This window comes from Dasypus novemcinctus, chromosome 1 (assembly GCF_030445035.2).
Source record: "Dasypus novemcinctus isolate mDasNov1 chromosome 1, mDasNov1.1.hap2, whole genome shotgun sequence".
In the NCBI taxonomy this organism is placed as follows: domain Eukaryota; kingdom Metazoa; phylum Chordata; class Mammalia; order Cingulata; family Dasypodidae; genus Dasypus; species Dasypus novemcinctus.
In genome coordinates this window covers 132,731,487-132,750,238 of record NC_080673.1, presented here as the reverse complement: position 1 = coordinate 132,750,238, position 18,752 = coordinate 132,731,487, and the positions used below count along the sequence as shown (strand labels likewise).

The 18,752-nt window shown below is 32.5% G+C and overlaps 1 protein-coding gene across 16 annotated transcripts in view; it reads right to left on the bottom strand.

Annotated features, from left to right (window-relative positions):
• The window catches only part of ANKRD17 (ankyrin repeat domain 17), a 178,870-nt gene that overhangs the window by 95,361 nt on the left and 64,757 nt on the right, over positions 1-18,752 (bottom strand). For 11 of the 16 annotated variants that reach the window (XM_058297160.2, XM_058297143.2, XM_004479686.5 and 8 more), the window contains exon 2: positions 7,525-7,678. In XM_058297160.2, coding sequence (XP_058153143.1) covers positions 7,525-7,678 — 154 coding nt within the window. Of the gene's footprint in view, positions 1-7,524; positions 7,679-18,460; positions 18,597-18,752 lie in introns of those variants that run through there. The other 5 variants (XM_071216054.1, XM_071216065.1, XM_071216053.1 and 2 more) reach the window with 1 other exon arrangement.

Sequence of the window (18,752 nt, the reverse complement as noted above, 5' to 3'; positions counted from 1 at the left end):
ATGCTAAATAATCAGAAATAGCCTACAAATTATATAAATGATATAGTGGACATATATCTTATCTGCCCAGCATCTTGTGGGAAATCTTTCTCCAATTTTCTAACGAAATAAATTAAAATAAAATAATTAAATCTTATTCGTTCCATGTGGTTCATAAATGCTCGACCTTGTGAACCTTTGCCCAAAATAAAGTAAACACAGAAGAGAGCAGCAGCACAGTGCCAGAAGTCAGCACCACCTGGTAAGTGCTCACTTAAGAATGTAACAACTTGCTTGGAACAGATATTTGCACATCAATGGTCTCAGCAGTATTACTTATAATGGCCAAAATGTGAAAGCAATTGTAATATCCATTAACAGATGAATGGATAAAAAAGATGTGGTATATTAAAAAAAAATAGAATATTATTCAGCTATAAAAAGGAATGAAGTTCTGATGCATATGACAACATAGATGAACCCTGTAGACAGCATTTTGACTGAAATAAGCCAAACAAAAAAGGCCAGATACTGTATGCTCTCATTTATATGAAATAGTTAAAATATGCAAATTCAGAGTCAGAAACTAGAGTACAGACCATCAGGGCTACGAAGGGGAGAGAAATGTCTATTAGTATGGAGTTTCTGTTCATGGTGATGGAAGAGTTTTGGTAATGGATGATGGTGATGGAGGCACAACTTTGTGAACATAATTAACACCACTGAATTGTATATAGCATAACCCATGAAATGAGATAAAAAGGGAAATTTGAGGTTGGATATAAACTACCACTAAAAAACAAAAACAACAAAACCCACCATAGAATTGTACAAAACAAAGAGTAAATAAACCCTAATGTAAACTGCAGGCTAAAGTTAACAGCATACAGAGACAGATAAAGTAGAAACAACCCCGGGTATTGGTTCTTTTGAGGGCTACAGAGACCTCCAGGTTCTATGGTCATGGCAGATGGAGTTCAGTGCCATGTCAGTTCGCCCTACTTTGGAGTTTTGTGTTTCTGTGTGATGGAGCTGGACTCAGATGTGATCTTTGTTCACAAGCCTCTCCTGTTCCTTTTACTGGAACTGTAGTTGGTGCTGGGGTTTAATATATACCCAGGGGATCTGAATCTCTGGGCTGACCATGTGATAGCCAGGCCTTGAGCCTCAACAAACTTCAGCTCCTACATTCTGGTTTATTGGACTTACCCCACTCAGCTAAAATGGAGGTGAAGAAGGTCAACCACCACACCAGGGAGCCAAGAGTGCCTACAACTGAAGGCAGGAGGATGCATCCAGCATCCATCTGGAATCTAAGCCCCCTCTTGATAGAGATGTGGAGTGGACACAACCATTCCAAGGTCCACAGGATGGAGGAATAGAGTATGGATTAGAGTGGACTTACTGATAATCTATTCATGAACTATTGTGATTAGTAATCGAAGAAAATGTGGCATTGGTGTGGAGAAAGTGGCCATGGTGGCTGCTGGGGGTAAGGAATGGGAGGAAGAGATGAGATGTGGAGGCGTTTTCGGGACTTGGAGTTGTCCTGGGTGATGCTGCAGGGACAGTTACCGGATATCGTAAGTCCTCCCATGGCCCACTGTGTGGAACATGGGAGAGTGTGGGCTATGATGTGGACCATTGACCATACGGTGCAGCGGTGCTCAGAGATGTAGTCACCAAATGTAATGAATGTCTCATGATAATGGAGGAGATTGTTGTTATGGGGGGAGGAATGGGATGAGGGGGGGTGGGGAGTATACGGGGACCTCATATTTTTTGAATGTGATATTAAAAAAATAAAGTTAACAGCATAATCATAATACTCTATCACCAATGGTAACAAAAGTACCACACTAAAGCAAAATGTTAATAATAGGGGAAGCTATGGTAGTTATAGGTGGGCTATGTACCCAGGACGGCTATGTGACTTCAAGGTCTACATCCATCAAACAAAATAAGCTTTCAACTTGAATACCCTCAAAGTAGGAGACTCATCATGTTAGCGGAAATTCAAGGATCAGTCTCAAGGACTGGCACAGTGTCACATATCCTTGAATGAATGTGGAACAAGACATGAGTTCAAATAAAAATAAGATACATGCACTCAGGGTGGATCTTCTTCCAAGCAAAATATTCAGAGATAGCAAATTCAGGATGACACTGAAATGTTATTACAGCAGTGATGATAAGCTAATAAATATAAATGTGACCTCAGTGAAGCCTGCCCGCTTGCCCTGACCTTACAAACCTACCCAGATGCCTCTTATTTATAACCTTTTGGGAACAAAAGAGTATCCTGTGGTGAGATATCTCCACCAACCAATATATCTGGAAGTGAGAATCCTAAACAGGAATGAACCCAACATCAAGCTGGTCTTAGATGATTGCTGAGCAACAGCCACCATGGACCTAGCATCTCTCCTCCAGTGGAATATTGTTGTGGATGGCTATGAATGTAACTTAGACCACCAAATAACCTTCCCTCCAGTTGGCTACTCCATGACCCATCCTAATCACTATCAGAGGTTTGAAGTAAAGACCTTTGCCTTTGTATCAGGGATCCAAGCATTCTCTGACCTGTTCTACTTCCACTGCAGCACCTCAATCTGCAATCGCCTTGCTCCTGATTCTCCCCTATGTTCCAGGATTTACCCTGTGTCAACTAGGGCAAGGCGAGCCACAGGGCCTGCTGAAGAAGGGAAAACAACAGTAAGCCTCCCAGGACAAATCCTCTTGTTGTAAGATGGCTCCACATTCAGAGGCCTTGATGACTCTAAAGGACTTGGGACTGCCACAAACGCTGCTTTTAAAACAATTTTTGCTGTGGCCGCCTTAGCAGCATGGCAACTGTAGGCTTATTCAGTTACCTACATGGTATATTTTTCTGTAAACCTGCAATTGCTCTTATATGGCCTAATAAAACATTCTAGGCTATATATAAAAGAAAGAGTCTATATGAGTATCCTCTTATTTCAAATTATGATTCCACATTATTACAGATACTCAAAATCATATCTAAGAGTACCATATCTTAACCATTCAAAACAGCAAAAGGAAAAAAGATTTTCAAAACCAGAAATGGTTACTAACCATCTCCATGGAACATAAATTGTTGGCTTTTTCAGATATCACTGTAAAGCAATAATATTTATTATTCTAAGTCACTGGTGATTAATCCAGACTGTTCAATTATCATCACATTAGAGTTTTTCATACATATAGATGCTGAGCTCTCTTATACCTAGAGGTCTAAATTCAATAAGTAAGAGATAAGGTCTGGGCATCTATATATTTTTTTAAGTACTATGGTGATTCTGACACACAGCCAGGATTGAGAGAGAACCTTTGGTCCAACACAAAGATAAAAACCTAATATTATGTTATATAAATATTCAATGTTAAAGGTTTTCATTTTGGGGGTGAAAGGATACAATTATAGGGCAATGCAACTCAACATATGGTCTATGAAATAGAAGCACTTGCCATCACTCGGGAGTTGTTAGAAATGTAGAACTTCAAGTCCCACAGTCAAAACATACATTTTATTAAATAAGATCCCCAAGTAATTCAGATGCACATTAAAGTTTAAGAAGCACTATTATAGATTCAAAAACAAGCTAAGACAGAGATAAAAAGAACCAATCAAAATGGTAATAAACATACTTGTGCACATTCAATATCACATGAATGTGTTTTTAAAGTTTATAAAAGAAAAAGGAATCAAATATTACATATTATTAAGCCAAAAATAAATCTGACAAGATGACTTTATGATTTTAGATATAAATTGTCCAGAACAGTCAAACTGAGTATCTGCTACAATAAAAAAATGCAAAGGCTAAAAACAGTCTTGGTCTAATACTCATGGATAAGACTGATGCCTACTGTACAATTTGTGTCATTAATATCACAAGTCATGCCATGCTGTGAATTTGTTGTAGTAGGATTTATTTAATAGGACGAGTTAAGTATACTAAGGCACTACTGGGACCAAGGTCATAGGTGCATTCCACATGCGAGAACTAGCTCCAATTTTTTAGACAACCCACCATCAGCTATATAACAAATATATGTAGGGATAGCAACAAGAACAAGGCAAGACGATACATGTGGATCAGTAGAAAATTTGAGTGCTTTAAAAAGAAAGAAAATAAAACAACAAAAAACCCACATTAAATCTTTATGAAATTCTCTTACCTTCATAAAAAAAGATAACTATTTTAGTACAGATAACTAGGAAGTAACTGAAGATACAGATGTACCCTTTTAAATTAATAAACAGTGATAGAAAACTAATTTATTCTAGCTACCTTGGAATAGGAAGATCCTTTTATCTGGTCTTATCCAATTATTACATATTAATCAGTGAAGATAAAAAAGCAGAAAATGCTCTTTATAAATTCTGACATTTAATCAACTGAACAACAGAACCTTCAAACTTCAGATAGAAGATGCACTAAAAGATTACCTAGATTTGTAATTTTAAGATGGTGAAATAAAAGCTTAATATTTTTACACTTAGAACTTATTCAAACAAGGAAAACTAAAAATACAAACAAAAACTTCATCATTGATTTAAAAAAATTAGGAGAAATCTGTAAATCTAAACAATTTTTTGAAGACAAAGTAATAGATATGTAACTGACTTAACAAAAAGAATAAACTGAAACCTGGATAACCAAGAGAAACAAAGTATACACAGCCCAAATAAGATTCAGCAATTATAGGTATTAGATTTTGGGGTGAAGCCTGGGTCTGAAAACAGGAAAATGGCTAAACAGATGTATGAAGCAGTCAGATATTTAGGCCTCCATCCCCAACCCAAACAGCCAGGTTTTATAAAGAAACCAAACCAGAAAAGCTCTGGACTAGGAAACACCAAATATATAGAAGGATGAGATAAGGAACTAGATGGAAAATGAGGATTAAATGAATATCTGAATGATATATTAATACAAATGAGATTCTCAGCCCATTCCCACTCCATATCCCCAGAATTCTGGTTGCGAGGTTGATTATTCACCAGACAAAAATTGGCAGATGCTTCTCTCAAGAAATTGAACAGCCACAGAAAAAAAGACTTCTTAAGAGTTTAAGCCACACTGATGAAAGACGTTGTTGATGTGGAAGGAAATGAAGGTAGGGAGTGAGGTATATGAGAACCTCTTATATTTTTTAATGTACCATTTTGTGCAATCTATGTATCTTTTAAAAAAAAAAAAAGACAATAAAAAATTTGCTGAAAAAAAAAAGTTTGACATTTTGGTGGGTTCTTAAAAATCTGGAAGGGTCTCTGTTTAATCACTATGTGGTAGAAATGTCCCCAAGATTACCACCTATTGTCTACAAATTTATAATCTTTGGGACTGTGACTGATAGATTTTACTCCCATAATTAAATTACACTTTATGGCACAATTGACCTTTATATTAGGGAGATTGTGCAGGTTTGCCAGATCTAATCACACTAGCCATTAAAAGCAGAGGGTTTTCTTAGGTGGATAAAAGAAGTAAAAAACTCAAAGTAGGAGAAAGACTCAATGTGCCTTTCTGGCTTGAAGATGGAGGGGCTACCTGTCAAGAAATACTAGCAGCTTTAGCTGGTGAGAGCAGCCCCAGACTAAGAGCTAATAAGGAAACTAAGAACTACAACTATAAGGGACTGAATTCTGCTATGAAGAATCAACTTGGAAGCAGTTTTCCTCAGAGCCTCGAGATTTCAGTCCAGTGAGATTCTGAGCAAGAGAATCCAGACACATTATGCCTAGATTCCTGGCCTATGTAAACTGAGAGATAATAAATGGGTAATGGTTCACGCCACTAAATTTATGATAAATATACTGTTTAGTGAAACCCGCCATTGACAAAACATACATGCAGAACTTCCAATTTTTGCTTTTTTCAGCAGTTACCATTACAAACAGAATGGAACCATCACCAGACATTTGAAAAAAATCGCGAAAATGAAAGACAAGACAAAAAAATAAAAAACAGAGCAAAATTTTAAAATGCCAAAAATTCTAAAACTTTGGAGAAAGAGTGCTAGGAAAAATTGGAAAAGAAATAGGAGAAAATCATAAACAAGAGTTTCTCAAATGCCATTATCAAAAATTAGATGACAACTGACAAATAACTTTAAAAATCTGAAGGAAAGTGATGTTTAACCTAGAATTCTATACTTAGTCAAACTATCAAGTAAGAGGACAGTATAAAAGACAATTTCACACAAATTTCAAAATAAAATACCTCTCAAGCATCCTTTCCCACTAAACCAGGTTAATCCCAACATCACAAAAAGAGAAACAACCAGACATTATGTCTGTCTTGATGTGATATATGAGTAAATAAATTCTTGTTCAAAACAAAATGCACCTGAATCTGGTCAAGTCTTTGGATTTGAATTCTGGCTTACAGGAAATATAACACAGCAGTACACTAGCAAAAATCTATAATGTGGAAATTCTAAGGGACAAATGTCATGGTTTTTTCAACAAATAGAAAAAAAAAAGAGGGGAGGAACTTTTTTTATTAAAAGACACTCAAGAAACATAATCGAATATCACTTATCCATTAGAGTCTTTTAAGCATTGAAAGGTACCATACTCATCCTGAACCTTCTCTTCTTTAGAAGAAATATTTCTTGTCCCTCTTATAATACATTTTAAAATAATTTCACAATCCTTACCGCTCTACTCTCTTCTGAACTTCTATAACCACATCAGACTTCTGATGAATACTAAATTATGTCTCTACTATTCTGTCAAATAGTTTTGTCTACTCAAGAACAAAACCTTGCATATCCTCCTATTATGTTTTCATGTTATTTGCTCAAGATTCCTTTAAAAACCCATTCTAGACTTCTGACCAGGATAGAAATCAAGTTTAACTATGAGGCCTTCATATATTTAAACCTGTGTTATAAGATATTTATTGAAATGATTACCAAATAGTAGTGAGTCAGTTTTATACAACAATAAAGTAGCAGTTTAGATGCATTACATGTTCAGTATGTAACACATTAGTACTCTTAGACAATAAACAAAGTTCACAGTATGTTTATGTCTACTTTTAAAAACTTAAGAAAATACTATGGTTATTTTAAATGACTATTCCTTGATATTTACAATTTCCTTACATTGAAGGCATGGGGTTAAATCTTTACATACATATATAAAATCTCTAATTAAAACTTCCTATAGGAAAACTATGATGACCATTCTATAAAAATGTAACAATGATTTACTTTACAACAAGGTTTTAAGAAAAAGTCTTTAATTAAAAAGGGAGGGAGATAATTATTTAAGAAGTCCCTCTTTATTAGGCCAACAGCAGCATGAGATGTTTGCTCTGGTAATGAAAATTAAAATAGGGTTTAATGAAATGCTCCATGTAATTCTATATGGAAAAAAACCATTAATGTTTATGAATAGTATTACACTAAAGATCCAAGAGCATACATTTACAATAAGAGTTAGATTTATTTGCAGTTTTGACTAATAATATCAAAATTATTATATATGTAGAGTCTGTGCAGACATACCTGCAGCTTCTAGTAAAGCTTCCAATCTAGCCTGTGTTTCTGGATCTACTGTCCTGAGGTCTGCACCATCAGTAGTACCTGACAAAAGCAACTTGGAAGCCGTTTCCAGCATTGGATTTTCCAGATCATCCTGATCCAAAATGAAAGACTCCACCTAGAAAAGAAATTTTTAAAAAGGAAAGAAGGGAGGAATAAAAGAAAGTAAGGATAAAGAGAAAAAAGGAAGAGAAATAAACAGAAAAGGAGGGGAAGAGAAAAAAGTATTTTAATATAATCACCAGTGATATATACAACACAACCAAAATACATTTAACCCATTGCTTAACTATACTTTGACTTTGATAAACGAGCCCAATCAGCAGTTTGCAAACATTTTACTTACAAGGACTCCTTCATACACTTAAAAAGTATTGCAATCCCAAGGACTTCATATAAGGGCTATAATATTTGATATATACTATATTAGAAATTAAACTACAATACTAAAAAATCACATTCATTTATATCCCACTGATTTTGCCAGAAAAGTCTTCATGTACTGGGAAGCAGTCATGCCCAGGCATATACAAGTTTTCGAAAATTCAAAGTTTTGCTTCCAGCAAATATTGTCAATTGTTTTCCTTAATGTGCCAGACTCATTTTGATCATTTTTAAGGATGTATGTCAATTATCCAAGTTTAAATAACGATAGTTTGTTTATATTTCTCAGGAAATGGGAGTTCATGAAAGAAGCAACTAATTCACCTTACATCTCAAACAAGTATTTTTTTCTCCAAACACTTTGTGTACTTCTCATTTTGCAACACAGAAATAATAATAATTTTTAAAAGCATGTATTCAAAGTGGATATTTCATAAAATTAATCATTTTTATTGCTCCATCAAGGACATCTTGCAGTGAAACTGCCCTTTTTAAACTGTGAGTACATAGCAATAAAAAATAATATAAAGACACTAGTACAATTTGGTGCCACAGCCTTGGTTCTTATTAAGGGGCAAGCAGTTTTGTTTTCTTTTTTACTCATTATCCACTGCTTCTGCACCATCAGTGCAAATATGTCAACACAGTTAAGAATGGCATGTAACATCTTAGTATTACAATGAAGATAGCTTTGACCTCCTAGACATCCTGAAATTGTCTCTGGGTCCTTCAAGGATCTGCAGACCATATACTGAGAACCACTGGCATAGGAGCATTAATTAAGAATCAGAAAACAGCAAACTCCTAAGACACAAGGAAAAGTTTTCTGTTGGTGACATTTTCTATCAATAGTTCTACTTACAAACAGGCACCAAAATATACTGTTTTCTGTTTGCTGATAAAAAGTTGATTGTTACATAAAATGACAATTCACTATTTAACATGATCAGAGGAAATATATTTCACAAATCTAAGGTACTTTTAATATTATAATAATTAAAATAGATATAGAAGTAATTAATAACATGGGACACAATTACATGCATGCTTAAGTAGCCCAAAGATTAAGAATAAAGAAAACACATTAAAGAATAAATTCTTAACCATTAAAGCATCAGAAGCTATGTATCATTCCACCTACGATAATCACCTATATAGTTACTAGGCATAACTGCTTTATTTAACTAATACATATTTGGCATTAACTACTAAATTTGGTGAGAAATAATATAAATTTCACTGCAAATTTCCATTAAACTAGAATGAATAACATTTGAAATTTCTAATATTTCAAATACAAATGGAAAAAGTACTCTGAAAATAATCTATTTGAAAAATATCATAAGATTTAGCAGTATATTAACTTTAAGCAATCAATAACAATTTTTATAACACAGGGCAGGGGTTCTTAACCTTATTTGTTCTACAGGCTCCTCTGCCAGTCAGATAAAAACCACAGAACCCTTACTAAGTCCATACTATATACTATGTATTATTTAATAAATACATCACACACACACACCAACATATCCCCACAAGAATATTTTTTTAATTTAAATTCAAGCCCACAAACCCCTCGTTAAGAAGCCCTGATACAGAGAGTTAAGAAAAAACCCAAAAAGAATTTTTTAAAAAATTAAGTATTTTTAAAGGTAACAGTGAAAGCATAATAAAAGAAGACTCTTTCGGTCATGATTAAAGTCTTATAATTTAAGAAGTGCATTTTTGGGCATGGTTTGGTCACAGTAAGATGTGATTCAAAATTATAGGTTGGTAAAAACTATGTCTTCCTATCTTCAAACATAGTACATATGATGAATTATTCTAAAGAAAGTGTTTCCCAACGAAATATTCTCCATGAAAATATCTACAATCATTTCAATCCTATGCAAAAACAAAGTGAATACAGGAAAATAAGCATAAATGGAAAATTAAATAATGTTAAGATTTTAGATTAAAGTTTTAGAAAACAAAGGATCTAAAAGTAGTTGATGGTTACCTGCCAAACCAAAAGGAAAGAGTGGATGTGCTAAAGATGTTCAAATGAACCACTGCATGCAGGAAAGGTAACAGGAAAGGGTTTTGACCAAGTAATTAATTTGTATTAAAGAAAGAAAGAAGGATATTGTACACAAGTCACCCAGTTTTAGAAACTATGGCATTGATAGACAAGTATAAAATTTCTATTCCCTAGGACAGAGGCTTTACTGTAGAAAAAGTCAGAAATTCGAAGTGAGATCATAGAAGGCATTAAATTTTAACCAAAAGTGATTTTCTGACATAAAGGCTCCTATACCACGTTGCACAATTATTAAACCAGGTGAAAATCTACTAGGAAAATTGTATCTCAAGCCCTTAATAAGGGATACTAACTACATAAATATCTTATATATTGGCTTTAAAATTTTCCTCAAAAGTTCTTATGTTGATTTTTAATTCCTTTTTCTTGCTACATGAAAAGTTTGATAAATTTTTTAAAATCAGACATAATATATTTTGGTAACTGAAACAATCTTAGTGAGATATTAAATAACTTCAAAAACGTCAAAACTTTCTTTGGTAAGATAAGCACAATTAGGTTAATTGAGTGAATTTCTAAAGGAGCGTAGGAAAATTTTAAGGAAAAATGGCCTCCATTCTCTCAAGAAGCTACAATGTTGATAGATAAGTTAAATATATAAAACCATGAAATAAAGAGAATACTAAGGTTTCCATGATTCAGGATCACACCTAAAATAGGTCAATGACAAATTCAAACTATGGTATTCTATATAAAGAGTTTGTTTTCAAAAGGTATCAGAATGAAGAAAAGGAATGGATATCTATTATTTGCTCCCCACCCCTAATTAGTTTAAGGTTAATGAAGAAGGAGCTAATATCAAGGATGCTTTATTAGAATCAGAAGACTCAGATACTAGTCTTGCTCAGCTGCTAGTACCTAAGCAAATCTCTCAGCCATCTTTAGACTTTTATTCTGCCTTTTTTCAGATTTAACACCATATATTATGTATATATTGTATTTATTATACATAACAGTTAAATTTTATCTTGTGTCTATATATATATATACACACTGTACAAACACACACATAAATGCACATGTGTTATTTACTTCTCTAAGTTCCATAGAAATTGGGATTTTGATTTCCTGATTATACTCAGCAACTAGAACTGCTCCAAGCACAAGTCAAGACTAAAAACTCTGTTGAATAAATGAAGAAATCTGTAAGGGAGAAGTTGAAGTTTACTGCATGATTCTGAATCCCTTTCTTTCAGGTTCTAAAAGTATTTGCAGTACATTTGGAAAAGGGAAGGAGACTAGGGGTATATTTTACAGATCTTATAGGGGACATAGAAAAATCTTACAACAGGTAGCGAGTGGTGAAAATACTACTCTCAATGATTTATTAAACTTTCATTGCAAACATCTGATGTACAAGAGATACTGTTTCATAACCAACCCTACTATCTAGGAACTTATTTTTCTAATGAGAGAGCCAAAGTATGTTTGCAAATTAACAATAATACAGAGCAGAAAGTGCTAAGTTAAAAAGAGTAAACAGTGGCAGGAGTTTAGATGAGGAACTTCAACCTTTAACACTAATTCCTCTTTTGTCCACTGCAAAGCTGCATGTGCTACACTACAGAACAACCGGAGAGAGATGATATAAGGAACCGTGACCTTACAGAAATATGAAAATAAATAATCTCTTACACAAATATAAACCAAGTTAAGGGCATATAACTCTTCACCATGTCCTCAGTTGAGGTAACATAAAAACTGATATGCATTTTCTCATTGAAATCTAACTCATTTTATTATATTATTTCTAAAGAAAAAAATTTATTTTGAATCTTTACCAAATTCAAGAACATACCATTCAAACATTGAATATGGCTTCAATAAGAAATTCGAATAAATATTTTAAAACACTTTCTTTAAAACCTATCAAAGTTATCAGTATTTACCAATACTTCACAGATGACAATTTAAGTTATATTTAAATTATTTTGGATGTGTTGCTTTGATCAGCTGGATATTTTATGAAACGGTTTTTGTATATCAAATTCTTATCTAATAGAAAGAACCATAAAACTGAAAGGGCTTTACAGATCACCAGGTTCAATTCATCTTACAGATGAGCAAACAGAAGCACAAGTTCCCTTATGTAAACAGCAGGTTTCTAAAATCCCAAGCACCAAGACATGTTATCCAATATTCTATCCACTAAAAATTCCATGCTTTTGCTTAGGTGTTGAACTTTCACACTGTTCCAGAAAAAAGCTGGCCTTAAATTCTATATTTAGAGACCCTGGAACCCACTGCTTAATTACTAAAAGCGGTAAACAAAACATTATGTGCACCTGATGCTATGCAACATAAACTACACGGCCCTCCAATGAAATATTCTCTCCCCACTGCCCCAAATTAAACCATAAGAGAATACAGCCCTTATAAGTAACTTCCAGTTTGCAAAAAATAGTAAGATAAATATACGAACAAGTTACACCACAGTTCTCAACCTCAGCACTACTGACATTTTGGGTCAGATAATTGTTTGTTGTTGGGGGGCTGTCCAATGTATTATAGTATATTTAACTCTGGCTATATGAAAAATGTCCTTAACTTTTAGAGATGCATATTGAAGGATGTAGACATGGTATCAGGGATTTTCCCTAAAACACTTCTGGAAAACAAAGTCTCATGGCAAATTCTTGATAATGTTGAATCTGGGTGACAGATTAATATAGAGTCTTTATTATACTAGATTGCATACTTTTATAAAACTAAGTGTAATACACTATAGCAGTTGCTTTTGTTTAAATTATTATTTAACAGTAATACTATTAAGTTTTCTAAAGTAACCAAAATCTTTTTTTTTCCTCTCCAAAGTAAAGTTGACAATACAAACATCTAATAATTAAAAACCAAGATCTTTTAACAAAGCTCAGAGCTGAATGCATTTGTTTAGGTCATTAGTTGTACTCCTTAACCTCCTGTACTTAGAAATTTAAAGTCATCTGGATCTACTGTGAACACAAGTATTACATTTCAAACCAAATCCTCTCAAAACATCTGTTATTGCTATCATGTTAAAGAAGAGCAGTTCACTTTTCAGTGTAATAGACCACGGTATTTTTCCAAAAGATAAGGAAGTAGCATAACCTGATTAACTTGATATCATATATACAAACCCCACTCAATTTAACAAATATTGTATAATATGTGCAACAATTACCTAGTATGTCCAAAACGGTAAGGTAGTCATTGGAGAATAGAAAAGTAAAAATTATTATAATCGATGCCTTCCAAAAATATACAATATAAAAAGGCAACTCTAAGTACAAACAACTAATCGTATCAGAAGAGACTGAAAAAAGTACTAAATAGATACTAATAATCATTGTACAGAAGATGGAGAAAACAATTCTGAATGAGGGTAATAAAAGAAATGATGCAAATGGGGTCTTTCAACACTGAGAAGTATCGAGAAGTTTAGAATTTACATGGTAGGTTAAAGGATTTAATTATTAAGGTAAATGATCCATGCTGTATGAAGATTGTGAGAGACCATAAAAAGATGGTTTTGGATAGATGTGATACCAGAGGCAAAGAAACCAATCAGGAACTTAATTTGATGTGTTAAATTGAAGATTATGTAAATTGGGGATGGGGAAATAGCGGCCAGTAATTGAGGATAAACACATGTTAAAAAATTAGAATAGTGACAACTCCAGGATTTGGACTTCTTGACTTTCAAATCCCCTATACCTTACTCCCACTCATCAATCTGTAACTCCTTTTGTTGTTCTGGAAACTACCTTGTCTATTTATCACTGAATTTAAGCTGGCATTCTTAATTTCCACCTGATAATCTATACTTCAAGAAAAGCAATCTAAATATTGACATTAAAAAGGATATTAGAGCAGGAAAGAATTATCACACTTGCTCCAGCGAAAGAAGGTACTACCTTCAATTCAAAATTCATTAAACATGAAAGTTAGGATCTCTTAATCAATCTATCCCATGTAGAAAAATCCCTCCAAAAGAATGTTTATGACGGAGCTTTTATATTTTCCTTATCTTTACTTATTAGTAAATGTCAGTGTTTGATTTTTCTATTTTTGTCACTTCAATGGCATTAAATGGGTTTACAGGTATAGACCATAACTGATAACATTTCATCTACAGAAAATTAGCTGTTTAGAACAACTTCACCTGAGAGGCTGTCACTATGGTCTGACATAATAACTCTGGTGTCATTTACTCAGTGACACTGAAAGCATAGGCTATGTAAATATAATTCAAGGCAATAATAATTTCTGAATCTTGATATTATTTGAAAAGAGATGCTGCATATAAAAAAGTAGATATAAAAAGACTATTAGTTTGAATCGATAATTTTAAGGCAGTGCTTGAATAAATTCTTAAAAGTTTACATGTCTCTCAAAGAAGTCCAGAAAAACATGGTTATTTCTTTATTCTTCCTAGTTCTCTGAATACCGATGAATACAAATTTAACACACATAAAATAATACTCATAATTACAAAGTCATTATAATTTATTATAATAAACTTGTTAATTTTATTAATAATGAATAGTAATAATTTATTATTTTCTTTTGCGCATGGCCCTGAAACCTAATAAAAATTTCTTTGGTATATATATATATATTTTGTAGTCTTTACTAAGGGCAAACTTCAACTAAATTACCATAATTCTTAAGGAAGAGCTAATTATTCCAAAATTAACATAACCAAAATATTTTTTCTATATATAAAGACAAAATCTTCAGTAAAGTGGCAAACTCTGATCCATGTATCCATGAAATAAAATAAGATGGAATGAAATAAAAACCTGCTTAAATAAAAAATTTCTTCTAGTAAAAAGAATGCCAATTAATAATATGATTTATGAAGATATTCTGAGACTAAAGTAAATAAAACTAAAGTGAGCCTGACTGGAGATAATTTAGTGTTCAAGATACCTGTTCATACAAAATCACTAATTTATTCCTTCATTCTCTCATTCATACACATCTATCTACTTAGTAAGTATTAGTTAGCACCTATTACAATCTAGGAATGTGCTAAAATCAGTGATACAATGCTTAACACAGCCTTATTCTTCATGGAGCTTACACAAAATATGAATTCCTTCCTTAGGCTTCAAAAGTACTTTGTGCAACAACTCAGTATGAAATTGCTAACATAATATGAAAAAAATTTTAATTAATTATAAACTTTATAAAGTAAAAAAATACAAATGTTTAAAGACAAAGTTCTATGGAATTCTCAAATCAAGTTTATCTACAAAAGGATTTTTTGTAACAGAATTGAAGTTATAAATAATATTAAAATTTTCCCCAAACTTTATACAAGTAGATGAAATTTATAAATTTAGCCTGTTTCTAGTTCTTCATTTATTATCATTAAAATAGCCTCATAATAAAGTGTTATGAGATGGTGTTAACATACACATGCCCGCAGAACACATGCACACAAAACCTGAAGTCATAAACTGCTGAAATTTCAGAATTCCAAGGATATGAAGACTTGAATGATTTCAGAGAGGGGGAAAACCCTGTCAATCACAGAGAAATAAAAATCAGATTGATACCATACTTTCCAAATGCAACACTAGATGCTGGAAGACAACTGTGCAATCAACTAAAAGTTCTGAAGCATAATTCTTCTGGAAGTAAAATTCCAAACTGGAGAATTAGTAAAATGATAACTTTTTAGAAATGTAAGCACTTTGAAAATTTACAAAATTTAGAGAAGATATTCCTTCAAAAAAGGAAAATTAATCAAAAAATAGAACAGCTTGGAATACAAGACTAAATATTTAAAAAAGAAACCACTATAATATATCTTAACATCTCAGGTAATTTTTAGTAAATGATTCTTTTTAAAAAGTCAAGAAGTAGAACCATACTATAACATAATCATGGTAGTAAAATTTCAGATTATTTTAAAAATATGAAAGCCAGGATTGCATGAAATCATGCCAATCAGTCTTTGTTCCAGGAGAAGGGAGCAACTAGTTACAAAGGCTGTTTAATTCCATTCAATTCCTGCAGAAGAACAGGAAGACACATAATTTACAAACTGGGAAAGAAACAGAATACACACTCAATAAATTCAGCTAAAGGTAAGTAAGAGGAGAAAATAAAACTATGAGAATATACAACATATTAGCTATAATCCTCAATGTTAGGAAAAAGAACAAAGACCAAAAGACCAAGTTAATATAAAAGTGAGTGGGCAAAATTCCTTTATTTAAACACTCACACACATGCACGCACAGATTAGGTTAAAAAATAAAAATAAAAAGGGAAGATCCAACTAGATGCAAATATAAGGAAGACATCTAAAATTTTTAATCACAAAAGCTAAAACGAAAAGAATAAGAAAGCAATAGCAGTCTAGAGTGCCTTTATCAATATCTAACAAAAAAGAATTTAAGCTTTGGACGGACTGTATAGTATGTGACTATATCTCAATAAAATTGCTTTAAAAAAGAAAAGAACTTAAGCCAAAAAGCATTAAATAGATAAAAGGATATTTTATTAGATAATAGATGCAATATACCAAGCACATGCAATAGTCCAACTTCTATACACCTAACAATATAATACATATTTCACATATAAAGTAAAAACTATAAAAATATAAGCAACTTGAAAACCCACACAATTTATTGGAAGCCAAGTAGATTATGTAAGGACATTGAGTATTTAGAAATGAAATTAATGAACTATATTTATATTTCATAGTTAAATATTTAGTATAGCATTGCCATTAAAACAGACAAACCAAAACCTGGCCATAACTTAAGCAAGAAAGAAAATCTCAACAGATTTCTAAAAGAACTTATACAGGTTACATTCTTGGTCTATAAACTAAAAGAAACTAAAAGTAAGCAATAAAAAGATGATGCTCTAGTCTACTAGGAAATTTAAAAAGAAATGCTAACAGTCTACAAAATAACACTCAGAATAGAGAAGAAGTAGAAAATTTAAATTATGAAGTATTTTTCCTAGGGGATCTAGCCAAAGCTCTCCTTAAAGAAAATAATATATGGAATCATTAAAATTAGGAAACTGAGCTTAACTGCAAATAAATATAAAAGCTTAAGACAAAATGTGTGGATTTCTAGGAAAATAAATTATCAAAACTCAAAAAAGGGTAGAAAAGGTAGAATATGTCCAGTGAAGAAATTTTAAAGACAATCTCAGGTCTACCCTTCAAAACAGCACTAAGGCCAAATGTATTTAGGGGTAATTTCCACAAAATTTAAAGAGTATTATTACATTATTTTTCAAAAGGTATATGTCAAAGATTTAGGGATGATTTTCACTAGACTTTTAAAGACCAGAACTTCATTTCCAAAGCCAAGAAAACAGATGTAAAAATTCCCAAGATCATAAGCAAAAATAATCCTAATTTCAAACCAAAAAAACAGGAATAGCAAAACAAAAAAACTACATTGTGCTTATAAATATATAGGCAAAAATCCTAAATAAAACACACCATTAAGCAAATCAAATGCAGCAGTAAACCAGTATTATACAACACATAAAAGAAGGGATAAAAGAAAACAATATGAAGTATAATTAATTGTATGTAAGATACAGTGATTTTCCTAAGACATTTTTTCCAAAGTTTTCATTCTTCAGGTCTTAGTTTATATTTTACCTTCTCAGATGATACTATCAGAAGAGCTCCTCTACTTATCTCTCTACCACACTAAACTCTTCATTTCCTCTCAGTACTGTTCACAATCTGAAATTATCTTACTCTTGGGTATTTATCTGTCTTCTCCACATAAAAGAGAGAGGAGGCCTTTTAGACATGTTCAGTGCTATCCTTCCTGCTTGGCACAGTTCCTGGGACAATTTAGACCCAAATAAATATTTGCTGAATATTTATTAAAAATAAAGCTCATCATGACCAACATTAGTAAACTTATTTGTGCAATTCACTACAGTAAAATATGAGGTGATTTAAGGCATATATAAATGTAAAAGTTGAAACATTAGAACTTTCCATTTAAATCAAGAACAAGAGAAAGAAGCCAAATTAGAACTAGTTGTGAACAGTTCTGGAAACCTAGCCAATGCAATACAACCAGAAAAACATAAGAAAACAAGCAAAAACACCTGTACATCCTGAAAAATGTAAATACTGAAAAAAGAAAATATAAACTACCTTCATCATCATCCTAGAAACTTGCAGAAAACATAATCATCATCCTAGAAACTTCAAGAGAATGAAGCAAAAACTAAATAAATGGTAGGATCAACATACGAAATTCAAAAGCCTTCCTATATACCAACAAAACTAATTAGAAAATTAAATGAGAAATAGAAAAGATGTAATTCACAATAGCAACAAAAACTACAAAATACCCAGGAATAAACCTAACAAGAAATTTAAGGCCTATAAGAAGAAAACTATAAAACCACTTAAGGACATAAAAAAGCACCTGAAGAAATGGAGAGGCATACCATGTTCCTGGATGGGAAGACTCAATAGTGTAAAGATGTCAATTCTCCCCAAATTAATCTGTAAATTCAATGCACTTCCAATCAAAATCCCAAAGGGATTTTTAATGGAACTTGACATGGTGATTCTAATGTTCATCTGGAAGAGAAAATACACAAGAATTGCCAAAAAATTTTTGAAAAAGACAAAGGGGGGGTTGCCTTACCAGATATCAAATATAATATAAAATGACAATAATCAAAACAGTGGAGTACTGAATACAGAACACAAATATCTGGGACTTCTAAAAATACG